This window comes from Eurytemora carolleeae, unplaced genomic scaffold (assembly GCF_000591075.1).
Source record: "Eurytemora carolleeae unplaced genomic scaffold, Eaff_2.0 scaffold146, whole genome shotgun sequence".
NCBI classification, from domain to species: domain Eukaryota; kingdom Metazoa; phylum Arthropoda; class Copepoda; order Calanoida; family Temoridae; genus Eurytemora; species Eurytemora carolleeae.
In genome coordinates this window covers 105,908-132,826 of record NW_019396503.1, presented here as the reverse complement: position 1 = coordinate 132,826, position 26,919 = coordinate 105,908, and the positions used below count along the sequence as shown (strand labels likewise).

The following is a 26,919-nucleotide window of genomic DNA, read 5'->3' as shown; positions in this document are numbered from 1 at the left end:
TTCTTTCTGTTCTTTGCAGCGTACAATTATACTCATAGAAATATTAATTTTTAAGACGGTAATGTAACATACGCAACCGGTTCTGTGAAGACGACAGAAAAGAAAATAATATCCTTGCCCCATCACACGCGGCAGAAATTATCAAAATACGCGCCCGGCCACAAGCTTAGTTACTTTAAAGACTTAATATTTTTCTTTACCATTTAAACTCTTTAAAATTCTAGAATCCGAGATATTTATTTATCATAATGTTAAAATTTAGTTCACCTTTTTTTAAATTTCAGGTGTACTTCGTAGGGAAGAATGTCGGGGCGACGGGAGGCACTAGTTGCCGCAGCTTGGAAACAAGGGGGGAAACAACCTATAGGTAAGTGGACTCAAGGACCCTAGGGTCCGTCCTAGTGAACGATTTTTGGAACCCNCAACAATTTTCAATTTAATTAGGATTATTTAGGGTTAGGTTAGGTTAAGACACTTTCTGGGCCGAGCGCTGCGGCCAAATTGATAGGAGGGCGGGGGGCCAAAAATCTAGAAACTATAACCGGACCCTATTTTATCATTTATAAATCATGCAATGGTTACCGTGATTTAAATAAATTATAAATGAGAATTGCCATGGCGACCATATTGTTTCTGTGCAAGTGAAGTAATCAAATTACATTAAATTTTGTCTTCTCTGACCTCAAAGAGAAAATATTTCAGTTTGGGTAAGCTATAAGTTACAACTTCAATATACGCAGAGAAGACTCTTAGAGTTATAATTTCAGCATGCGAATTTTAAATACAAATATGCATAACTCATATACAATTCATCCAAACTGGTTAATCTTCAAGAATGTTTTGTTTACTTAGTTCTGAAGTTATTCACGATCATTATGACGTGCCCCCCCTCCCCTCTGATCCCGAAGTCGAATATTGTTTTACAACTCTACATTTTCCAGCTAAAGAAATACACGAGACTGTTGAGAAGTAATATTTTCGGTCCGTCCTAGTATACGATTTTTGGTTCTCCCCCGCCCCCCTAACGTCGAGACTTCTATTTAGGTTCAATTTTTCTATTAAGGTAAAGGTCGAAAAAGAAAGAATAGTGAGGATGATGGTTACTTTGTTCCTGCAAGTAATGGAGCCAAAGAATCGGTAAGATTTTGAGTAGATTAGAGAGATTATATCAAACCTACAGGGAGGTGTGTTTTCTACATTTTTAAGACATGCTTTGGCTTTTTTCTTTTTAATATAAGAAATAAATAGATTTTGGGTACAAGTAGGCATCAAAACAGTTACTTTAAATTAAAAATTTTGTTTATTTTTAATTTTGATTATACTTTCATGATTCCTAAATGTTCAGAACAATGTAATCGGTATCATTGAAAGAATACGACTAGAGAATTTTATGTGTCATACAGAGTTCCTCTGGGAGCCTAATCCATGTGTTAACTTCGTTACCGGCAATAACGGTTCTGGGAAAAGCTCCGTTTTACAGGGTAGGTGCATTTTTTATTCTTTTTAGACAAGGTAGATGCAATTTTTAGTCTACTGTTCAGAATATGTACTATTTTTCAGTCAAAGAAGGAATTACTAGTCTCTATTACAATAAAGGTTAGGTTAGTTAGTTTCATTTGTTAGTCAATGTTGTCGGGGGTATACATCAATTATACAAATGTGTTGTCAGGTTTTTTATTTACCATTTACAGGTATGTTGGCAGGTTTTATTTATTAACTGATTTCAAGTAGGCACGTTTCCCTTATTAATGAATCCATGTTGATAGGTTTTCATTTATCAAGTTTTTATTTTCAAATTACATATTTATTACATATCTTATCAATTGCATTTATGGAGTCCAGTTTCTTAAACAATTACAAATATGTTGGTTGGTTTGATTTAACAGCTAAAAATACGCTGTCAGGGTTTATTCATGAATAGCACAAATATTGCCAGGTTTACAAACAATAATCTTTTTTTGGGAGGTTTTATTCATTCATTTTTTACGTTGTCAGATTTTAAGTAGTAATAAAGATACATCAGCAATTTCACAAATGTAATTGCATTTTCTGGTTGTTTTGTTTCTACCAAATATTGTAGAGGTTTGATTCATCGATAGTAATATTTTCAGGTTTGGTTCTTGGTTTGATGGGAGAATCAAAACACATAAAACGATATTCTAAAATAAGTGAATTCGTGAAGAAGGATTGCAGCAAAGCAGTGATACAGGAAAAGACTATTCAACAAATTTCCTTTGTATTTTACTGAAATACTCTCGTTTCATGGTTACTTTTTTTAAAAAAACTTTTAGAGCTTCTTACTCTGTTTGGTTTTACTTTGTTATACTTTCCGGGCGCTTCATTCTCCTTTTCTAGTAACAACTTCAGACATCCGATAACATTCCCTATTTCTTATGAAGTTTATTGGATACCATATGGGATAATATAATTTTGCTTTGAAATAAACGCGCCCCTGCACTGTCTGAATAAAAATGGTTTGGTTAAGGTGACCTTGAGAAACACTGGCGAGGATGCTTATAAACCTGAGATTTATGGATCTTCCCTCACCTTCCAGAGAACTATTACAGATGCTGGTAGCTCATCTTATCTTCTCAAGGTAGGAATCTATAACTAAGGAGGACTGAGCACTTTTTAAAGGGACTGTTGAGTAATTTCAAGTTGCTTCCATGAAAAGATGACAATGCCCGATTCACAATTGTGCCCTTAAAAGCTTTGTATAAATTATATTTCAATGTTTATAATTTTGAAAACTAACCTTTTTTTACATGTGAATTCTCTACAAAAGTGACCTGTGCATTTCTACTTCAGGAAAACCTAAATGATCAGAATTAAAAACTTGCAAACCTAGAAAAATGACAATATCTTCCTTATTTTTGATAAGATATGGGGTTTTTAAGGATGCCGTTGTAAATTTGGCATTGCTATCTTTGCCTGGATGGTCACTTGAAATTCTCTTGTTGTTTCTTTGATGATGAGTAACGATCTATTATAATTGATTGATCTCCTAATAGCAGATAAACTTTACCAGATCTAGTTACAAAAATTGCCTGGCTTAAAAAGTAAATAACTGAATTTTTAATTCTGTCTTTTTCACACTTGAACCTTTTACATCACAGCCTCTTTAGACGAATAGTTAAGAAAACTAGAATTATAAAACTAAAATGTGCTTCAATTTTATCATCTGATGTTTAAAACCTATAAAAAATTCTTAATATAGTTACTTTCTTCTGACTTGATAATTCTACATTGATTTTATCATATGATGATAATTATTAAGTAAAAAAATCTCAAAACATTTTGGATTTCTAAATAATTTCCCAAAAACTTTGGAAACAACGGCTTTTTTAAACAAGGTTTAAGTGGCATTTTCTCAAATGACTGGGCAGGGATTTTTAACAATCTACTTGCTTTAATATATTAGGTTTCTTAGTTTTAAAACCTAATGTATCGCAACATTTCTTTAAATGTATTTTTAATATAGGATGAGAATATGAAGGATGTTGTGAGAAAGTCTAAGGATGCTAAAGATGAATGTAAACGAATATTAGATAAATTTCAAATCCAGGAACATCAACTCGTCTTTAAAACTGTACAAAAAAATCATTTTAATGTAAATGACTGAAGGCCGTTCCAATAGAAATGTGTCTAGAACTAAAGGACTGTATATTTTCAATTGTGATTTCAAGAGACTTGCAGATTAATGCAGCAGAGAGAAAGGAGGAAATTGACAGAATCTATCTTTTGTTACTTTAAGAAAGGTTTAAGTAAGCCAATTATGCAACTCTTTGATCTGGAGGTTACTTGACAAAACGTGGACAGTCCCTTCAAAGCTTTACTTAAAGCTGTAGATATAAGACGTTAAAGGATGTTGATATTGGTGATGAAGGTTGACAGTCCTATTGTGATACTACAGCAGGATGAAGCCAAGGAACTCCTAAAGATTGAGTCCCCTCATCAACTCTATAGGAAATCAATCAGAATAAATTCACTATTATTAAAGTCGGTGTTGATTGATCGATTTATTAGTTGATTATTTGATTGTTTAGATGATTATCTGATTGTTTGATTGATCGATTTATTAGTTGATTGTTTGATTGTTTAGATGATTATCTGATTGTTTGATTGATCGATTTATTAGTTGATTGTTTGATTGATGAGATGATAAGCTGATTGTTTGATTGATTGGATGATAAGCTGATAGTTTCATTGATTAGATGATAAGCTGAATGTTTGATTGATGATGATAAGCTGATTGTTTGATTGATTAAATGATAAGCTGAAAGTTTGATTGATTAGATGATAAGCTGATTGTTTAATTGATTTAATGATAAGCTGATAGTTTGATTTATTAGATAATAAGCTGATTGTTTGATTGATTTGATGATAAGCTGATTGTATGATTGATTAAATGATAAGCTGAAAGTTTGATTGATTAGATGATGAGCTGATTGTTTGATTGATCGATTTATTAGTTGATTATTTGATTGATTAGATGATAAGCTGATAGTTTGATTGATTAGATGACAAGCTGGTTGTTTGATTGATTAGATGATAAGCTCATTGGTTGATTGATTTGATTATAAGCTGATATCTTGATTGATTAGATGATAAGCTGGTTGTTTGAATGATTAGATGATAAGCTCAGTGGTTGATTGATTTGATGATAAGGTGATTGGTTGATTGATTAGATGATAAGCTGATTGCTTGGATTTTTAAATAATCCGTGTATTTATGATAAGACTAACTTCGAGATATATAAATTTTTTTCAGTCTGGTTTTCTACTGGTTCATAATTTAAGTAAAATTTACGCGATGAATTTTAAAAAGGCCGTCTGTACAAAATGGCTCCTAAAGAGAAAAAAACAACTTGTGAATGGAGTGTTAATGTGAAGAAGTTAATTCATTGATTTGATTTGATTGATTAAATGTTTTTAATCGCGCCTATTAACTTATTTTGATATGGTCCAGATTCTTCGAGAAGGCGACCTTGATCAAGCAGTGCTTTGATGAGTACAGCGAGGCCCAGGCAGAGTATACCAAGGTTCAAGATAACCTCAAGGAGAAGAATAAATCGCTCCGTCAGCTCACCGCAGAGTACAAGAAGTCCAAGATAAGGTGAGAATGTGTTAAAAATATATTAGTTGAAACCGCAACATTTTGGCTCCCTGTATCCGGGGGCAAAATGTAAAACAAAAACTATTAGCAATAACTTTTTGCTTTCACTGTCCAAATCTGAATTATTGAAAAAAGAAAGATTATTAAATAAAAGTTTCCTTAGCTCTTGAGAATACTTATCTGAATGATTTTAGCGTAAAGTTTAGCATAGTTTACTTCAGTTTTTTCTTTTTAAATATTCAGTAATTCTTAAAGAAATTTTTACGACCTGGATCTTGGTTCGTATTTTTCAAGGCGGATCTAGTATATATAGTTACGGGAATAAGAGGATTCTAATCCAATGTCTCTGATATAAGCTCAGATTGGCAAAATTTATAAGAATGCTTGCCCTGTTGCAACGGATGGCGTACCCATGATTATTACGAAGAGGACGTATCTAAGTGTAACATACAAAGTACATACTTTTATTGCAGCTCTCTTAAAGTACAATGGAACGGTCTTGTAGTGATCGACAAAAAGCGACTTTTTATGCAAATGAATAAAACTACGATTGATTGATTGATTAGATATGAGGAGATCAAAGCTAGCCAGGAGATGAACGGTGAACTAATGGTAGCGAAGGGAGAATATGCCTGGGTTAGAGTTCATGCTGCTCGTAAGAATATCATAGAACTACAGGTACAGTCCCTTCATACAGGGTTACATATAAAGAATGTGACTGGAAATACGACTGAAAACTATTTAAATAAGAATTAAATCAATTGTTTTGAATGGTTTGGCATAAAGAAGTTTATAGTTGCTGGTAATATGGAAATACACAGCTTAAATTCCGTACAGTCGTCTCTGAAGTCACATCATTTGTGGGTTCACCTCTTTTTACGGGTGGGGGAGGGGGAGCTATGGGGATAATCATTAGAAATGAGTTTTATTTTAGCTTCTTAAAAAATTGAATTATTTTATGACACTAAAACCAAGTTTGGTCCAAACCTTTTTTAAAATCACAATTTATTACATAATCAGTATATCAAAGTAAACTTGATACTCAAAAATATTTTTTTTTCTCACGAAAAAAAGAAATTTATTTTGCGTAATATTTAAGGAGAATATAAAGAAGTTGACAGAGATGATGGAACAGCACAGGGAGAGGTTAATGAGCGCCCACGAGCTCCTCGCGGAGAAGAAACTCAGGAAGACGGAGATGTCGGTAGGATTAAAATGATTTTTATTTGATTAAATTGCTTTTTCAGACTTGATCCGACGACACTTTATGATAACAATTCAGGGGCGGTTTTTTATGTTTTAAATATTTTTTCTTCTCCTCAGAAGTTCATGTTTTAATATGAAGTAGTCGAGTCGATATATATTAGCTTTTTTAACGATGAATTTATACCTATTTATGCGCCTTACGGTATCACGCTGGACATCATGTTTTTTTGCCGATATTTTTTCTTTTTTTGTTTGTTTAAGGTTTTTAGCGTTTTCCTTCTTAATCTCGAACTAAGTGACTAGTGAGGGATCATAAAACTTAACAAAGAAAAGTAAAATCATAACAAAACATATTTTCACCCTTGATATCACAAGACTGTTAGATATATTAAGGGGATGGTAGGAATGGCCTCTTTAATGATAGAGGGGGGGGGGGGCTATGTCTTCATTTTTATTTCAAATCTTCCAAGTTTTTGGTTGCACGCCTAATTTGTGTTCTAATTGCCAGAAATAAAATAATATTGGACACTAATTACCTCTAATGACTTCTAATGACCTCGACAAATAGGAATAGTTTTAACTATGACTTTTATGCAATTCAAATGAGAGCTAGGAACTCGAGCAATACAGTAGCCGCAACGATTTCAGCGATTGACCTTCTAATTTGGAGGTCATCAGAGGTTATTAGAGGCCTGGTCACATACTGAATTCTTTGTTTTTAATGTGTTGCCTGGGTTCCTAGCTTTCGTTTGAAATGCATAAAGCTATGTTTAAAACATTTGAATTTGTAGGCCATGAAAGGTCGTTAGCAGTCGGCCTTCAGAAGGTCAAACAATGGATTCGTTGCTGCTACTGTATTGTCTGTGTTTCTAGCTTTCGTTTGATATTTAAAAAAGCCATAGTTAAAACCTTTTTAATTTGTCAAGGTCATTATAGGTTATTAAGAGGTCTGAAGTGTCCAAACTATTTTATATATATATAGATATGTATAAAGCATAGTAAAACATTTTCTATTTTTCAAGGTCATTATAGGTTATTAAGAAGTCTCAAGTGTCCGATTCTATTTTATTTTACGGATAAAATTGGAACATTTGAACCATAAATGAAGGCAGCCCCCTCCTCATCAAATAGGACATCTCCACCATCCCCTTTATTCATTTCAAATTACATGCAAATATCCGCTTTTTTATGAAAATCTGCTGATTATAAATGGAAACCTGTTTTGACGATATAAAATGTTACTCATTTTCCTCGGAACAAATATTAAATGTATTCTCTCGAAGTTGAATAATAAATTATTAACGAAAAAATTAGGCCCTGCAAAGGTTTGTTTTGTCCAGGTATGCCTGGAGGATGAAAGCAACAAATTCGGAGCGCAGGAGCAGGATCTCATCAAACTCAAGGAAACCTTCCAGATTATACTCTCACATTTATTAGAAATAATACTAGCACAAGTGTCCGGCGTTGCCCGTGGAATTTTGAAAATGTTTTTTATAAAACTTTTTACTGCATTTTTTTCTGGTATCCCGACAACACAGCTTTAAATATCTCAGGGTTAAACTAAAATAATTTTTTGTTTAATTCCATCAGTTTGCTACGATAAATCTGGATATAATTTTTGCTCAATTTGGAACTCAACAAATAAGAAAGTGCAACAATGTTATTTTTTAAATCTGAAAATTATGACTTTTAAACGCGGTCTCTGTACCAAAGTGAAATATCCTTGGCATTGTTAAACAGATTGTAGTTCAAATTAGATATACTTCTCCTAATATTGAGGGTCACTTGAAAATATGTCAAAAGTTTCTTAAATGACGTGAAACGCAGATAATTTTTATCTATTAATAATGATTGATTGCTTCTCTGCTTGTGTTAAGACGGAAGGTTATATTTAGGAGGAGCTGGATAAACTGAAACAAGATTTAAAAGAACTAAATTCCTCCTTGAAGTCGGAAACCAACAATAAGAACAGTCTAGGAATATGATCCACACAATTATAAAATAAATGTATTTGACAGACAAAAATATTTATTTCTAAATTCCTAAAGGCCTGTTTGGCAGGTGCTTGGTTAATAGTAAAGCAAGGAATTTAATTTTGAATCTTTATCTGTTAGCTTGGATTTTTGAAGAACTGCTCTATTTTCAATTGTTAAATGAATCTTGGAATCAGTTTGTGGGATCCATTCCATTCCAATGTGGATCCAAATCAAGAAAGTTTTATCTTGAATTATTCAAAAAAAAATTTTGTTATAAAATATCGAATGTGATGTAAATCTTGACTTTTGATTTAATTTTCTTACTTCAGCCGCCACAGTTCAAAGATAAATCATCATCCGGTAAATCTTGAAAATATTGGTATCATAAGAGCTTAAACAAATATTGCGTGTGAGTAGCCCAGGAAATCCGGGTTCTTCAAGATCAAATTAATTTCCTGGGAGAAAGGGAAACTAAAGGAGAATTGCAGAGGTAAGAATCATGCAGTGGTTTATATTTTCTTAAAAAATCATCACTCTGCTATTTGAAAATATTTTTTTCTACAGAGGTATGCTTCCTCGGGACCAAAATTTCGTTTTAGAGTTTTTTTTGCGCTAAAATGGGGAAAAAATGATTTTTTGGGTTCGTGTTCGTGTTCGTGTCTTGATGCTTGATGCTTGATGCTTGATGCTTGATACTTGTTACTTGTAGGTTGATATGCAGAGGGCCTCTTGGTCCATAGCGCAGATATCTGGTTTGTCCTCACGGACTTAACTTCCTTTTTTAGGTTTAATGCTACATAAACATGACCTTGTATCATTTAGCTAGGAAGGTGCTGGCGGGCGGGATGTCTAACTCCATTCTTGGTTTTAGTGTTGTCATAATAAATAAATAAATGCTTAAGAACGGATTATAAAAAGTTTAACGCTTCTGAATTTAGTTTTAAAGCAGATACAATAAGTTTAGTAGGGATAGTTAAAAAAACTATATTCTTTTAGAAAAAAATATTTATGAGGCCGAATTTAAAGAATTTAAAACGCCTCGCTGAACCGCCTAAAACCGGTTCCAATTGGGCGCCGGCTCTAATCTCGAAACACTAAATACAATTTCAAGTGGAACCAACCATGTTCAGGGTGGCCAAAATGTACGGATTGTACGGATTGATTTTTTTTTAACCCTAAAATTGTACGGATTGTACGGATTTCTTCTGAAAATGTACGGATTTTTGTACGGATGGGTTCAAAAAAGTTTTGGCCACCCTGCATGTTTGAACTGCGTCTCAAATTTGAGATGTGGCTCAAGTGATTGTAATATTCATCAACTTTGAACCTAACCATCATATTAAAATAAACCTTCGGACATAATTTAGAGTCATGAACTTTCTCCTGAATCGATGTAAACTTAAGCAATCCAAAATATAAATATAAGTCTAAAAAGTTTTCTTAATAAGCCTCAAAAAAGACGTAAAAATTTACACTCTGGTTTGGTTTGGTTTGATTTGATTTGATTTGACCCCTTTAATAATATGTGATTTTAGGAAAGAACAGCGGAGAGTAGCTATTTTAGCCAATTTAGAAGAAGAAAAGAAGAATTTAGAGGAGAAAATTAATCAGGTGAAATAGATGCAAAAAATGTGAAGATTTTATCTTCCAAAATGTATAATATTCCAACCTAGTCGTGATGGGAAGACCCCTTGTGCCCGTTTTGGGAATTTTAGCATTTTCCCCAGTATCCTGTACCCAGTATCATGTACCCAGTATCATGTACCCAGTATCATGTACCCAGTATCATGTACCCAGTATCCTGTATCCAGTATCCTGTATCCAGTATCCAGTATCCTGTATCCTGTATCCAGTATCCAGTATCCTGTATCCTGTATCCAGTATCCTGTATCCTCTCTGTACCAAAGTGAAATATCCTTGGCATTGTTATTATTTAATCTTCACCTTCATCTGCTTAGTAGCAGCAGTCCCGGTTTAGAGAAGCAAGGTAGACGCTTCCGACGGGACTTCTCCGAGAGGAGGCGAGGATATTGATGGGATCTAAATAAGATTAGGTTAACATTAGATCTCATCTTGAGAGCAGTTCATATTCAATCTTCACCTCTTTCTGCTCGAAAGCAGCAGTCCCGGTTTAGAGAAACATAGTTGCTTCCGACGGGACTTCTCCGAGAGGAGGCGAGGATACTTCTCCGAGAGGAGGCGAGGATATATCAGAGAAGAACTTGTTCTAAGAGATAAGGGAGTAGTTAGTTTCGCATAAACTTCAAAAGTTCAGAATTCTCTAGGAATGTATTTTCACCTGTTAATTCATTAGTTCATAGTTCAGGACAGGTGATGAAATACACGTACGATCTGGATTCACTTTATATAACATCCATAAGTTTTAAAGAGCTTAAATTCGAAAGGCATAGGCAGTGTTTACATTTACATTTAAATAAGATGTTTTATAAACCTAGTATTGCACAACCTGGAGTACTAAACAGGATATAAAGGACAGCTATCTAGCCCATTGTGGTCTGAAATACATAGACCATTAAATATAATTTTGTTTCAGGCTTCTTTTTTAAAGTGTAAATCTAGACGTTATAAGAAAGCTTATTAAGCTCGAGGATATAAAACTTTAGGCCAGAATAATACATTTAAAGTAAAACTTTAGTTAAACTCAAGTAAAATCTCAAGTAAAGCTCGATTAAATATTTATATATGTATATACAGGAGGAACAAGTATAGAGTTAGATGAGTAGATCTTCATGTGCTTCTTTAGATCACGATTTCTGGATTCAACCTGAACATCAAGATTTAGGAAAAGATCCATAGATCTTACACCCCTAGCGTACTCCTGCCCGGCGCACGACCAAAATTTAGTTGGATATGATAGTCGGTTATAGTTCTTCCAAAGTAAATGCCTATTTAGGTAATAACGTAACCTGAGAGTTAGTTAAGTTTCGAGAATATGCGTTGATAAAATTCATCCGGGAAATTATACCTTACGCTGGAAACTCTTCTATTTTCAACTATCCCATGTGATAAGGTTCTATATTCAAGAAAATGCCAAAACAGAATACGGTGCAAAAACATTAAAATGTTTTGATCCTTGTTAGGTTTCTCTAAAAAACCTAGCACCCGCACATTATATCTTTGAAACAAATTCGTCTGAAAAGAGTCAGGCACCATAAATATAAAATTCCATAAATTGTTTGTCCTCAGCCCGTACCAAATTCTTGAACATTTCCATTTTAACTTTTCTGATTTCAGGAGGGCATGACCCGTGAAGCCCAGGACCTAAAGATAAAGCAGGACCAAGAGAAAATATTGTTAATTGAAAAGGAAATAAAAAATAAACGTGAGCGGAGAGCTATGCTCCAGAGGGAGCTTGATGAACTTCAGGGAGCCAGTGAACAACATCTAGCTGTGTTTGGAGCTAAAATACCTCTGGTTGATAAAGCAATTAAACGTAGTAATCAGTTCAGACATACTCCTGTAGGACCTGTCGGAGCATATGTTAAACTTACTGGTGAGTTGACTCAGTAGTGACAAAAGGGGTGTATATTTCTAGGAACTACAGCTCCTCCGGGATTGATTTTTGAAGATTGGAGGGGGAAAAAAATTTGGACATCTTAAGACAATTTTTATCACCCTTTTGTTGCTACATCTTACCCAAAAACTCGTTCCTATAATTTTTTAACATGCCTTCCTTGGGGGGGGAAGTGGAAAAATTAATTTTTAGATATACTCTTATAAACCGCCAAATTCATGCAGTTAAGGATCAGTAATCTTGACGTAAAAAAAACTTTTATTTTCCTTTAACAAAATTGTATTTTTGAAGGTGAGGCTGCAACTCAACCTGAGGTAGGCAGATTAGTTGAAACCGAGATCAGTAGAGCTCACCTTACAGCTTACCTGACCAATGACGATCATGACAGGTACAATACACATCAGTCAAATCTTTTTGTACAATGAACATTGTGCCATTTGTCTATTAACAAAAGTGCAAGTTGCCCAACTTGAAAGATTTCATCCATGTTAATTAAATCCTGAACATTTTTAACTACACACTTGGTCATTAGATATCTATAAAAAAAGCAGAGACAATTTTCTGTTCTTTCTGCCTGCCCCCGGGTGATACCTCATCCGCGGATGGCCTGGGGGGCCGGGTGTCCACCCGATGGCGGTCTGGGTTCTTCAAACTGATCTTTCTCCTGATACTCTTGATGTCGTGCCTATCATGTCTTGTGTCAAATCTTGGCCCGTCATAAATCTTCCCCCGGGATCATGTGAGGTTCCATAAAAAAAATATTTTCAGTCTTTTGACGGATATTGGATTCAAGCAAACAGACAAGCTAATAAACATGATTGTTTTAGACATTTATTTTTATAAAACATCTGTCAAGTTCTAATCGTTGTCTATTTATTTAGGAGAGTTTTAATGCGTATATTCGACGACGTGTATGGCTCAGATGGAAGAAATAAACCCAGGATATTTACCTCTAAATTCTTTGCGGTCAACCATAATGTGCGCAGACCGCGATGTTCTGAACCTGTTCTTATAGATTATATTCAAGTGGAGAGTCCAGTCGTCTTTAATCATTTAGGAATTTCAAAATGATCAATCTATAATATGAATAATTTATAAATACACAAGTCAATCAATTAATCAATCAAAAGTCATATGAATAGAGATTAAAAGTAGGTTTAGAAACCCCCCAAATTTTCTTATTGGTTCATTTGATTTTTTTTAGTTGATCAGAAGAGTATAGAATCAATTCTAGTCTGCAGAACACAGGTAGAGCTAGAAGCTGTTAAATTTTTCGGAATGTTTTTAAAATAATTTTGTACCATTGATTGATTTCAAACCTACGATTAATCAATCTTTTGTAAAATAATATATCTGACTCAATTTTATTTCAGGACAGAGCAAAGGCTCTGATGACCCGGCGAGCTGATGTACCTGAAGGAGTAGCCTATGCAATCACACATGATTTTTACAGATTTTTTCCTGCCAGGTGAGCAGAGATAACAATTTTGGGCGTGATAAACATAAAAAATCGAAAATGCTTTCAACTCGTTTTTCTTATATTATACAATAGTTTTGATATGTGTTTTAAACAAAAAATAACAAATATCTTTCAGCTATTTTGTTTCACCAATGCCAATGTCATTATTATTTTTAATTTTTTGCAAGTGGTGTTACAAGGTTCCTACCGGGGTAAGTTCCCAGATCAGTTGTAAATTAAAAATGAAAGTTTATATGTTTTTCCATTAATGAATTTTGATTAAATTGCATTTTCTTTTCTTGTATATACTAATTAAACAGTTGTAAATTTTATGAAATTGGCTGTCAGATATAACAGTAGATCAGACCCAATTTTTCTGTTGGAGGAATCCTGATGGCTTAATGTGAACCACCTTTGATTTAGTATCTGTCTCAAAATATTTATTTATCTTGAATCTTGTTTGTAGAGAGAACGCGAGCTATAGATCCTACTATATTGAGATTCCATTAGGATCTGGAATGCTAAGAGCCACAATGTTAAATCTAGTTGAGGTGATTATCCAAGATTTCGTAACCATTATCAATAATTTATGATTTCATGGAAATTATTGATATTTCAACATTGCTCATAAAATCACATAATTGGTTGGCTGGTTGGATGATTGAATATTTGATTGATCAGATAATTAGTTGGCTGAACAGTTTTTGACTTATTTGGTTGAAAAGTTTATTGGTTTGTGTGTTGGATGGATGAAAAGTTTTTTGATTTGTTGGTTATATTAATGATTGGTTGGTTGATTGGTTTGTTAGTCTTTTGGTGATTAGGTTTGTTGATTCTCTGATTTTGATTTCTACAAATAAAGAAATTTATTATTTAATTTTTATTGATCTATAGATGGATTTGTTGATTTACTGTTTCATTGATAGATTGATTGATTGGTTGACTAATTGATATAGGAAAGAAGAGATGAGATGAACGGATTGAACGAACACCTCGGTGATATGGAGGTAGAGAAGGCAGAGGTTTTCAAGAGCCAGAAATCCTTCGAGGCGGAGAAACGGCGTGCAATGACGGAGATACAAAGACTGAGAAAGGAAGTGGCGAATATTAGCTCTCAAATATCTAAGGTTTGTAAATAATATCAGAAAAATAATAATTTATAGAAATTTTAAAAGCAAAAAAATCGATTTTTTTCCCCATTTTTCCATTGAAATAATTTTTATGGTGATGTAGATTATTTCTATTCAATCTTCTGTTTAAGGTAAAGTCTGAAAATGAGAGTGGAGATGGGGACTCGGAGAACCTGCGAGCCAGGTTGCGGACCAGACAGACCGAGCTCGCCGTCTCCGAGGAGAAGATAGAAGAGATCCTATCTGACCGAGAGAGCACTACGTAAGTTTATTTGGAAAGGAGTTTGGTCATAAAAATGTACTTGTGAATCGATTAGTTTTAATTTCTTTGTTAAGAAATTATGCTCTTTATTTTTGATTTTGTTTGTAAATTTTTCCCATTATTCCAGGTTTTAATTAAATTAAGAATTAAAAAATAAATTATCAAGAATTCTGAATAGAATATTTCCTTAACTTTTATACTTTTTTAATTTTTAAAACATTTCTTTTCTAGTCGGTTATTGCGAGAGAAGGAGGGCAGCTTTAAGGAGAACAAGAAGCAGTTGAACGAATTGAAGACCTCCACCAACCCTATCACCAGGGAGCTCCGGGTCCTAGAGAGCGAAATATCCAGTAAAACCAAGGAGATGCTTAATCAGGGATGGAGTAACGAATTTTATCCTCGCCAGCAAATTTGCATTTTTTGCTTGCCTTCAATGATTGCCATGAATAGTAAATACCCTTTTGTCTTAATCTAAATAACTTTGATCAAGCTGTTTTTTCGTATTTTTCTAGAAAAACTTAAGATTGCGAGAAAAAATTAACCGACTGGTTCAATAATGAATAATTAGATTGTCCTGGTATGATTCATTTATGGCTTAAATGAATTCTTTATTACGAAGTAAATAAAGTTTCCAGAGCAATATGTGCACAATTAAGTAAACAAACATTCCGAATTTAAAATCTGTGGGTTCAATTGTATATTGTGTTAAAAAATAGATTTGGATTCGAAATTGATATATTTTCTTAACAAAAATAAGATTCAGAGAATTTCTTTGTTGGGATTTGAAATAGAAGTATGACCTTTCTTGTCAGTTTCATTTAAATCAATTTCTAAGCATCATAACCCAACCCGTTATTCCTTTTCTCCAGGAGAAGCTTATAAAGAAGATCAAAAGTGAGATTGAATCCTTGAAAGCTGACATCAAGAGGAACGAAGAGGAGGAGAAACAGTTCTCTGTTGCTGCCAAGAAGATCACAAAGAAGGAGTTGAACCCAGACAAGAGTTTAAAACAACTAAACGCCAAGATTGTCCAGCTGAAGAAGAAACTAGCAATGAAGCAGGAGAATCAAGACGTGGAAGTCTTCGTCGAGGAGTTCAACCATCTCCGGGAGAAATACAGCAAGCTCAAGAAGAACATAGAGAACCTAAACGAGCACTTGGAGGTGGTGGCGAAGATGAAGAACGACCGAAGTGAGAACATTATGTGGATCCGAACCATGATCACCAACAGTGTCCGCCGTAGGTTTAACTTGATGATCAAGAAGTTCTCCGCCTGCACCGGGTCCGAGATATTCCTTCGGATAGATCACGTGAAGAAGGAACTGCGGTTTGTGTTTAAAACTGAGAATGGGAGTCACACAAACTCGGATGTGTCCTCGTTGTCCGGAGGAGAGAAGTCCTACACTCAAATGTGCCTCATCTGCGCTTTATGGGATATGATGCAACCTCCTTTCAGGTTAATAACACCCCCCCCNTTGTTCCAGGAAACATTATTTTACCTAATTAAAAAATAGTGATTAAATTAGCAAAATATTAATATTACGATAATTAAATAATTGTTTAATTGGTTTAATTGGTGTGATTATGTTTATATATCACGGGTGTGATAATTTAAAACATCTCTTTTCCGACTTCATTGGCCGTTCAGGAATTCAGCCAGTTATCGAGCTTGTTTTTGAAAATGTTCAGGTTTCCAGCACTATTGATTTCATATGGAATATCATTCCATATATTGATAACTCTTGCACTAAAAAAGTTTCTTCGTATTTCGGTGTCCACAACAGGTAACTTCAGATTCAAAGGATCACTGGACATTCTGGTTTGTCTTTCATTTTCACCAGGTACATAGGCTGAGCTAAACCATTTGTTTTTATTCACATGATCATGTTCATGAAAGATTTTCCAGACTTGAATCATATCTCCCCTCTTAATTCTTTACTCCAGACTAGTGAGTCCAACCTCTCTCAGTTTCTCTTCATATGTAGATCCTGAGAGTCCAGAAGTCATGGAAATAGCTCTTGAATGATTACTCCTACAGCTTTTTCTTTGTCAGACGCCTCCAATACCACTCCATTCTTAAGATATTTATATTTCTTGAATTATTCTTTCCAATATTTACTACCTTGCATTTAGATTCATTAAACTGCATTTTCCAGTCATTTTCCAGCCCACTGAGTTAAAGCATTCAATGAACTTTGTAATGCCTCTCTGTCATGATCAGTGTTAACCTTTCTTCCAGCTTTGGAATCATCTGCAAACTTTGACAGGAAAGTTAGTGCATCTTCAATTACTAGATCTATAGTGTTTATATAAATAACAAAACATAGTGGACCCAGGACACTCCCTTGTGGAACACCGGACCAAACAGGTTTCCAGCCTGATGATCTACTGTTGTAAATGACTCTTTGGATCTATCCGTCAGCCAGGAAATAATCCATTGCAATATTTTTCCTCTGATTCCATGAGCTTTTAGTACTTGTGCAAGTTGTCTGTGGGACACCTTGTCAAAGACTTTAGTAAAATCCAAGTATATAACATCAACTGAATCACCCAAATCTGTGTTATTTTGTACCGTTTCAAGATATTCTAGTAGGTTGTTAAACAAGATTTTTTCTTCATAAATCCATGCTGTGTACTGTGGATGAGGTTATTTTTATCTAGGTGGTCAACAATATGTTCTTTTAATAATGACTCCATCACTTTACATATTACAGATGTCAGAGATATTGGTCTGTAGTTTTTGAACAGCTTTCTCATAAGTCATAACATTCAACGGGTAATTTAGTCAACCAAATTGATCCTGGAAGGAGTATGAAGTGCAAAGTTGTTACCTGTGAACGTTAGCGTGAGCACTAAGCACTAAGCAGTGCGCTCAGCGTCAGAAATGGGCCAAATCGTGTTTTTGAACTTATGTCCCCTGGACTTTCCCAAATTTCCATAAAGCATTTGTAGAAAATTGTTTAGTCTGGAAAACTGATCTTAACCCATTTCCAGTCCGGGGGGGGGTGTGTCAATTTTAACCCCCCCCCCCTGTATTTTTTTACACAACTTATAACGTATTGGTCCGAGGCTGTAAAAATTATCTGACTTTTCCTAAATACTCATTGTCTCTCTTTAGGTCTAAAAGCTAGGTTTTTATACTGACTATGAGTCCTTAGGCACACTGCCTGAATGTCTCCTTTTTTTTCTGTAACAAATTAAATCTTTGTTTTGACCCACTTACAGTTGTCAGATTTTGATAATTTTTAACTTTTTGGAAAGTCTTTGACATTAGGAAACGGATTCCACATATATTGCAATGAAATTGATTTTTGCAAATTATTAGTATACAATCCATTAAAAGAAATTTGCATATTTTAAGTTTTTAATAATTACACAAAAGGTTATTTAAATTTTGCAAAAGATTTGCATATTTGAAATGGCTTTTCAAAACTGTATATTTTATTAAATTTTGGACATTTTTGTAAACATTTTCACTTAATAACTGGATTTTGGAGAAAAAAAATCCTATGCCTAAAGTAGAGCATAAGAGCTTTCCAATATGTACCATTTGTCATATTTTGACATCAAACACGGGATTTAGAGGGGGGGGGGGGTCAAATTGATCCCCCCAGCGAATTCTGATTTTTAAGGACCCCAAGCAGGGATAGGTTAAAATGAAATGAATTATTTTACTTTTATTTTAATTAAACATTTTAGATGTTTGGATGAATGGGATGTGTTCCTGGATGCTGTAAATAGAAAGGAAATATCTAAAGAGCTTTTAAACTTCAGTCTTAACAACAAGGATCGACAATTTATATTTATATCTCCGCAGGTGAAACATTTAAAATAGCTGGGAATCTTACAATCCCTCCCCCCCTTCACTTGGGGCAGCTGTGATGCCCGGAGAGAACTCGTACCTGCAGCGAACTCTGCTTATGCTACGCGGCAAAGCGCAAGATTTTTTAAACATAACAAACATTTGGATTTATGGAACGGATTTGTTTCAGTTCTAATATCGGGATTTTCGACCCCTCCCCTGCCCTATAACAACGGATCAATTACGGAAAATTAGCCATAAACTCCAGAACTTGCGCTTTGCCGGGTGCATAACCAGAGTCCGCTGCAGGTGCGAGTTCTCAGCAGGCATGAAACCGGCCGGAGGAAAAATTGATACCTTTTATTCCAAAATTCATTATTTTCCTCAATCTAATAGTAAAACCCTCTAAACAATAATTAATTTAGTCTCAAACATATGTGAACTATTTACAGTTCCTTTTTCTTATTGTATTTTTATTTTCTTTTTTGACCAGGGCGCTTGTGATCTCTCCTCCGTGGACCATGGTGTAGTTTCAGTAACAGAAATCAAGAAATCCTGATTCTTCTAAAGAATAAATCCTAGAAAGCAATTTTAAACCCTTGAATTCGGATCCCATTTACCCAGTCAATTCTGATTCTATCCAATCCATCCATGTTCTGTTCTAGACTTACTCCAATTCATCCTACAACCCTAACACTATCTTAATCCAGTCCTTCATTCATCTTGATCCTACAACCCTATTTTAAGGATCCAGCCTCCATTCATAAATCTTCATCCTTCAACCCTATTTAAAGGATCCACTCTATCCTTATACAACCTCCTTGATCCATCTTGATCCTACAAACAACCCTATTTCAAGGAACCACTCTATCTTAATCCTACCTCCGTTCATTCATCTTGATCCTTCAACCCTATTTCAAGGATCCACTCTATCCTAATCCACCCTCCATTTATCCATCTTGATCCTTCAACCCTATTTCAAGGATCCACTATATCCTAATCCAGCCTCCATTTATCCATCTTGATCCTTCAACCCTATTTCAAGGATCTACTCTATCCTAATCCAACCTCAATTTATCCATCTTGATCCTTCAACCCTATTTCAAGGATCCACTCTATCCTAATTCAACCTCCATTATCCATCTTGATCCTTCAACCCTATTTTAAGGATCCACTCTATCCTAATTCAACCTCCATTTATTCATCTTGATTCAGCCATTCCCTCCGTGTTATTCTGTGATTATAAATTGTTCAAGAAAATTTTAATTTTTTTGTAAACAATGTTCTTCTTCGGCTTCTTTCTTTGAATTCTGTATTTATTAGTTGCTTTCTTTGTTACTACTATTCTTTCGTTGTTTGTTTAATTTTGATCTAACTACATGTTCTTTTTTTGTTTAGATTTTTTTTATAAAAGTTTTAGCGATTTCTTCGTTCTTCCATATTTCATAAATCACATTTACCACTCAATTATTTGGCTCAAAATGCAACCGTTGAATTCAATATTCACATATGTACAGTACTGCGCTTGTGAAGATTGTTATTTCAGTTGTAAATAGAAAATATTAGTATAAATTCAATGCCCTGAAACATTACAAGTCACATTTATACTACTAAACCTTAACATTCACCAGTTGCTAATGCTAAACTCACACACAAAGTTTTTGTTGTAAAATTGAAGCTGTAGCAGTACAGTTGTTGAAAGTACAAAATGTACAGATATCTTTGATTACAGAATAATGCGACCTTCCAAGGTTTATGGTACTAGGGAAGAGGTTATGGAGAACATCCATGAGATGTATCGAGAAGAACTGGCAGCGTTGGCAAGAGTAAAAAAGAAGAAAGAGACGATAAAGAAGAGAATTGCGTGGATGAAAGATTTGAAGAAACCAGAAAATTATTTTGAAAAAGTGAATTTTCGAGAATTTTGTAATAATCATACAACTGACAAAGATGAACTATTTTGGGACAAATTTGTGGAATTTAACCATGGAATAGAGCCATGGAATAAACCTGTACCAGAGTTAGGTCCTGAAACCAAGGTGATGGACAGACCGCTTCTTAGGCGTCAAAGAACAAGAATTTATCCACTAGAGCGCTATAGATCGCGTTCTACTTCTAGATCACGTTCCCGTTCGCGTTCCAGGTCACGTTCTTAAATCCGCTCTGAGTTTAAAAATATATTCAATTCTATTCTTTCTGGAGAAAACACAAGAGAAAATTCATGACGTAATTATTTTAAAGTATATGTGATTCATTCTTTTACTTCAGTTTCAGACTAAAAAATGTAGCTTTCAAATAATTTTGACTTCTCTCGAAGGTCGATGATGAGGTGAGTAATAAAAGAACCCTAATCTTCAATTTTGTTTGTATGGTTTATTTTACAACAATCAGATCATATAAAGTCTGTTGATATTTCTCATTTCTTGGTCGAAAAACGTTCGACCAACATTTTTTTCTATCTTTGCCAAATATTGATTCTCTCTATTTTGGAGAGTATTCTTTTCGGTAAATCCTGACCCGTTTATTCTGTGAATGAAATGTCGATTTAAAAAAAAACCCACATATTATCGCTAAGATTTGTCTCATGTCTGTTTCTTTGTTCAATACAATATTTAACGGAAAAGTTTTTGACCGCTTGTATAACTAATAATCTTAATTACGTCGTTAATTTTTTTAATTGTAGAAATCGAAGCCTGCAGCCATGGTGTGTGTTGTTATCCCTAGGCCGGAAACTAAGCCTGAGAAAACTCCTGATCCTAACTCTTGGCCTCGCCGTTCTATCTCTCCTCTATATGTCTGGGTTCACCAAACCGGTTCCAAAGATGAAAAGGATGCTCACGTAAGTTAATGTAAAAGTTCAAATAAACACGGGGGGGATCAGCTTTACAATGTTATGACGGTACTTGCATAAATAAGGCTACTTTTTTTTGTAATCCATGCCATCTTTATGGCGTCATTGCCTAAGCCATCTTTATGGCGTCCTATACCTAAGCTGAGGTCTTAATTTATGAATTGAAAGTAGTTGAACTAAGTAAGGATAATGTTACTACTTTCTCAGTGTTGCATAGAGAATACACTAGATTGGTAGCATAGTTATCCTCACTTTTAATCTTCGTTTGTTTAATCCTATCACTGATCAGTGATCATCATGTCCTTGAATGTGGCAGTACAATGGGTCTTTCTCATCTTTAATGAACAAAAAGATATCTTTATAAAAAATAGAGCGTGATTCTACTTCGTAGAAAATTTAAAGATTTAACTTGGAAACTTGTGAAAAATACAAAAAATTATGATAACTATTTTTAGACCTCGGAATTTCTGCGCTAGATCTAACCGAAGTAAAATCTCTCCCCCAGACGATCTGAAAACCTGGGGACCAAAGAACCACTACAGTGCTCACATCCTCCTCTTCGCGAAGACGGCCTCCAGCTCCAAGCTTCTCAAGGATTTCCTCGGGGCCTTGAGGCTTAAGTACAAGATCTCAACCTCAGGGAAAAATTTGCCTGACCTCATCAAATTATCGAGGGGTGGCGTCGGGAAGTATTTTGTAATTGTTTTCGAAGATATCAGAGACTATTATTTTATGGATAAATGGAATAGAGGGATACTGGAGAAATACTGCAATCAATTCAAGTAAGCAAATAGTTCTTTCTATTTTACTTCAACTTAAAAGTAAACTTTTTGTTTGGGACATCACTCAGCTTCAGAGACTAACCTCGATATCCAAAAGACTAACCTTTAAATTGAGGATTAATTCCTTAAAGTGGTTGTCTAATGTCTAATGTCTAATGTCTTATGTCTAATGTCTAATGTCTAATGTCTATTCCTGGCACAATTAAGTGATCCAGGATCCTGCGCCGTCAACGGGAATAAAAACACAGTTTCACACTTTTTTTGTCATTAAATAATTAATATTTTATTTATTTTTAGTGCCGGTATTATTGGGTTTGTTCCAAGTGGGTTGGAAAAGGTTGAGAATGACCCCATGCTGGACCCGGTCAACAACTTCACCTCCCCCTTCACCATGAGCTCCCACAACATCCTGGGCCCTGTTAAGGTTTCCAACCACTCCATGCTGAGGATACTTAAGGGATACATCGAGATGGATCCTATGTATGCTCGGTCCAGCTGGGTTCGATTTACCAATCTCAGGGAGGACATTGAACCCGTGGTCTTCTCCAGGTTTAAATCTTCAGACGGTTCGGAGTATACGGATCCTATTGTAATCTACGAACCGGAGATAAAGGATAAAATCCGCAAAGTTATAATTGGAGGTTCAGACGCACTTCAGTTCTGGTTGATCAAAGTTCTGTTTCTTGATGCGCTTCTTTACCTTTCAAACCAACAGGAACATAATATTTAGTTTTCAACATATTTTGTTCTTTCTAATGTTATATCTTAGTTAATGAGTTTAGCAACAAAATGTTATGAAAAGTGAAAATAATTTTTTGAAGAGAAAATTAATCCGAATGTTGATAACTAAGTATTTGACTATTGCAGCTTGTGATCCCATTAACCCGATATGTTCTTGTGGATATTGATGATATATTCGTCGGCAGTGCCCGCCTAACCAAACCTGACGTCACGGCCCTGGTGGAGTCCCAGAGTAGGTTGGAGGAGCATATTAAAGGTTTTAAGTATAACCTTGGGTTTTCCGGGAGCTACTTCCTGGCCGGGAACCGGGAAGAGGACGAGGGTGACGAGGAACTGATCCTGCAACGAGATGAGTTCTGGTGGTTCCCGCATATGTGGAAACATATTCAACCTCATAGGTCAGTACTGGGTACAGGGCCAGGGGCTAGTAGAGCAGTGTTAGTTTCTTTATTCTAGTCTTTAGCAGACATTTTTATTAATTCACCGGCCACGGTGGTTTGTTTTTCCCCAAATGATTTTGGTTTGAAGGGTATTTTCCCAAATGTCAATTTATTAGGTTAGTAAAAGATTTTTTCAGTTTATATGATAGTTATGGTAGCTTTTCCTCGAGTTATTAGTTCAAAATATATTTAACATAGTTTAATTAAGGCATACATTTTTTAAAAGGTTTAAAAGATTCAATGCAATATTTTCTGGATTTGAAGGAAGAAAGTCAATTTTCCATTTAAAATTTAATATTTTCTTCATTTAATAAATGAGTTAAATGCAACAAAAAATATAAATTCATTGTTAAGGCTGCTTGACGTTATAGGATTGATAAATTGCTTAGTTCGGTTTTTATAATTAATTCTTATCCAGACACGTTTTTTCAATTACTGATTATCTGAGCAGGTTTCCGAATCATGGGCTTGCTTGTGAATGATTTAGTATATTAATACGAAAATAATGCCATGTATCCAAATTGATAAAATTTAGGTTCAACAACCTATCAGATCTGACTTCAAGAATGGAACTTAACAAGAATTTTGCTGCTGAAAAAAATCTTCCCGTAGAAGGGCAGTACAGTGTTGCCCCGCACCACAGTGGGGTCTATCCTGTACATCAACAACTGTACTCGGCCTGGAAACAGGTTTGGAACATTCAAGTAACCTCTACGGAGGAATATCCGAACCTGAAACCTGCGCGGAGAAGACGTGGATTCATTCACTCCGGGATAGCCGTCCTTCCGAGACAAACCTGCGGCCTCTACACTAAGAATTTATTCTATGATGATTATCCTGGGGGTCCGGATAAACTTGAGTCTTCTATTGAGGGCGGAGAGTTGTTTCAAACATTCCTAACCAACCCTATATCCATCTTTATGACCCATATGCCGAACTACTGCTGCGACAGAACGGCTCCGTACACATTTGAGACAGTTGCTAATTTTATTTCCTGTTATACAAACCTTGATTTGAGGACCTTGCCACCAACCCAGCTAGCGGAGAAATATTTTAATCTGTTTCCAGAGGAAAAAACTGCAGTTTGGGGAAACCCATGCATTGATAAGCGACATCTCGAGATTTTATCAGACAACCGAACTTGTAATAAGCTACCCAACTTCCTTATCATTGGTCCACAGAAGTCTGGTACTACGGCGTTGCACTCCTTCCTTAATATGCACCCTAACCTAGTATCTAGTGCTTCCAGTCCCGAGACCTTTGAGGAGGTTCAGTTCTTCAATGTGAAGAACTATAATCGTGGTTTGGATTGGTACACAGATTTTTTCCCGGACCGGAATACCTCGGTTTTTCTGTTTGAAAAATCCGCAACTTATTTTGATGGAGAGTTTGTACCGCTGCGAGCGCATCGTTTGCTACCGGACGCTAATATAGGTAGAACAAATTTTAGAATTTGTCTGGGTTTTTAATTTAAGAAAAGTATTTTTGCAAATTTTAAAGTTGCATAATTTAAAATTACTTTAAAATAACTTGCATAAATTTTTCAGAAATGGTTTTTAAAGTAGAACAAAAATATCTCTTATGTAAAATGGACAATATTTTAAATATCTGTAAGTGTACTGAGCTGAAAACTTTAGAATGATGGATATCGAGATTGTATCCTGAAAAGCGTATAAAGTTCAACCAATCAGAGTCGCGTATATAAAGCCGACTAATTTGAATTTTTGCGCGCCATTTAAGATTATATACAGAAATGAGGGGAACTCTTTTAATTTAGAAAAAAAACGGTATTTTATTTTTCTCTTCTATATCCAAGAAAGAACGGTTTAAGAAGAAATTCAAAAGTTTGGCCATTGGATACTCAGATTAAGTAATCGTAATTAAGATATCTCATTCTAAAGTTTTCAGCTCTGATCGAAGAAGAAAAGGATTTTCTAAAATAATTACACTTTCATCTTATTTTTGCTTTCACAAAAATTATAACGCTTTTGATAATCCAATCACATAATTTTGTTTTGGTAGAATTATGGTAGTTTATAAAATAACTGGAAAATGGGAGAATATCTCCATGTTTGACATGCACCATGCCAACAATGTTATTTTTAGTTGCCATTTTGCTTCCGCCAGAGAAGAGAGCGTACTCATGGTACCAGCATATACGCGCACACTCAGATCCAACAGCAATCAATCATTCTTTCAAGGAGGTAACCACTTACCAACAGTATAATCTTTCTTTCAAGGAGGTAACCACTTACAAGCAGTATATTCATTCTTTCAAGGAGGTAACCACTTACCAGCAGTATAATCATTCTTTCAAGGAGGTAACCACTAACCAGCAGTATATTCATTCTTTCAAGGAGGTAACCACTTACCAGCAGTATATTCATTCTTTCAAGGAGGTAACCACTAACCAGCAGTATATTCATTCTTTCAAGGAGGTAACCACTTACCAGCAGTATAATCATTCTTTCAAGGAGGTAACCACTTACCAGCAGTATATTCATTCTTTCAAGGAAGTAACCACTAACCAGCAGTATATTCATTCTTTCAAGGAAGTAACCACTTACTAGCAGTATAATTATTCGACCTTAACCGTGAATTATCTAGGTGATCCTTGTTAGACCTGGAGCTGAGAATCCGCCCTTAACCTTGAATTATGTAGGTGGTCCTTGTTAGACCTGGAGCTGAGAATCCGCCCTTAACCCTAAATTATCTAGGTGATCCTAACTGGACCTGAAGCTGGGGAATCCGCCATTAACCTTGTATTATCTAGGTGATCCTTGCTGTACCAAGAGCTGAGAATTCGTCCTTAACCTTGTATTATCTAGGTGATCCTAGCTGAACCTGGAGCTGAGAATTGTCCTTAACCTTGTATTATCTAGGTGGTCCTATCTGGACCAAGAGCTAGTTGAGAATCCGTCCTTAACCTTGTATTATCTAGGTGATCCTGGCTGGACCTGGAGCTGAGAATTCGTCCTTAACCTTGTATTATCTAAGTGTCTGGACCAAGAGCTAGCTGAGAATCCGTCCTTAACCTTGTATTATCTAGGTGATACTATCTGGACCAAGAACTAGCTGAGNGGGGGGGGGGGGGGGGGGGGGGGTTCGGTGGATGCATGATTGAGATATTTGTGAAGCAAATAGTAAGAAAGAAGAAATGCGGATCCCTAAAATCATTAAAAATTTCTCCGATCTCAATTATTTTAGGGCAAAACAGCTGCATATTATTGATGGTGAAGAAATGCGTAGTTCCCCCGTAGCTGTTCTCAACAGGCTGCAGCACTTCTTGGAGATCCCGTTCTACGATTACAAGGACAAGCTTGTGTTTGACGAGAAAAAGGGTTTCTACTGCCAGGTTTTGGAAGGAAAGAAAAAGGTAAATAAGAAATCTAAAAATATTTTTAGAAGTTTTTCTTGAAATTTAAAACTTGCAGTGCCTCGGGAAGGGAAAGGGCCGGCTGTATCCTAAGATGGACCCTGAGACGGAAACCTGGTTGCTCAACTATTATAAACCTCACAACGATCATCTAAGAGCTCTATTGCAGAAATTAGGCTTTCCACTTCCACGCTGGCTCGTGGATAAAGACTCGCGCTCACCGTGAGCTCTAAACTTTTCTTGA

General features: G+C 35.2%; 2 protein-coding genes across 2 annotated transcripts; both read left to right on the top strand.

Moving 5' to 3' along the window:
* The first annotated feature begins 264 nt into the window (after positions 1 to 264).
* Positions 265 to 20,753, top strand: LOC111704504 (structural maintenance of chromosomes protein 6). Its single transcript, XM_023476749.1, has 26 exons — positions 265 to 367; positions 1,064 to 1,137; positions 1,346 to 1,481; positions 2,112 to 2,209; positions 2,486 to 2,596; positions 3,482 to 3,565; positions 3,887 to 3,966; positions 4,969 to 5,115; positions 5,682 to 5,793; positions 6,215 to 6,319; positions 7,662 to 7,724; positions 8,217 to 8,298; positions 8,715 to 8,787; positions 9,833 to 9,908; positions 11,553 to 11,811; positions 12,124 to 12,220; positions 12,714 to 12,889; positions 13,037 to 13,080; positions 13,206 to 13,300; positions 13,758 to 13,842; positions 14,248 to 14,418; positions 14,553 to 14,683; positions 14,915 to 15,059; positions 15,553 to 16,139; positions 18,383 to 18,500; positions 18,979 to 20,753. Exons 1-26 carry the CDS (start codon positions 304 to 306, stop codon positions 19,042 to 19,044), a joined length of 3,279 nt encoding a protein of 1,092 aa, XP_023332517.1. The 5' UTR covers positions 265 to 303; the 3' UTR covers positions 19,045 to 20,753.
* LOC111704492 (bifunctional heparan sulfate N-deacetylase/N-sulfotransferase 4) lies at positions 20,731 to 26,919 on the top strand. The gene is made up of 10 exons (XM_023476738.1): positions 20,731 to 20,814; positions 21,169 to 21,324; positions 21,792 to 22,118; positions 22,416 to 22,833; positions 22,986 to 23,257; positions 23,835 to 24,733; positions 25,406 to 25,503; positions 26,241 to 26,310; positions 26,437 to 26,675; positions 26,734 to 26,919. The coding sequence occupies exons 1-10, from the start codon at positions 20,807 to 20,809 to the stop codon at positions 26,899 to 26,901; spliced, it is 2,655 nt and encodes an 884-aa protein (XP_023332506.1). The 5' UTR covers positions 20,731 to 20,806; the 3' UTR covers positions 26,902 to 26,919.

Coding starts and splice junctions, on each gene's coding strand:
- LOC111704492 (XM_023476738.1), top strand. Junction 21,325..21,791: donor AAGATGAAAAGGATGCTCAC/GTAAGTTAATGT, acceptor AACTATTTTTAG/ACCTCGGAATTTCTGCGCTA. Junction 24,734..25,405: donor GCTACCGGACGCTAATATAG/GTAGAACAAATT, acceptor TGTTATTTTTAG/TTGCCATTTTGCTTCCGCCA.
- LOC111704504 (XM_023476749.1), top strand. CDS start 304: ATGTCGGGGCGACGGGAGGCACTAGTTGCCGCAGCTTGGAAACAAGGG. Junction 2,597..3,481: donor GCTCATCTTATCTTCTCAAG/GTAGGAATCTAT, acceptor TTTTTAATATAG/GATGAGAATATGAAGGATGT. Junction 6,320..7,661: donor TCAGGAAGACGGAGATGTCG/GTAGGATTAAAA, acceptor TGTTTTGTCCAG/GTATGCCTGGAGGATGAAAG.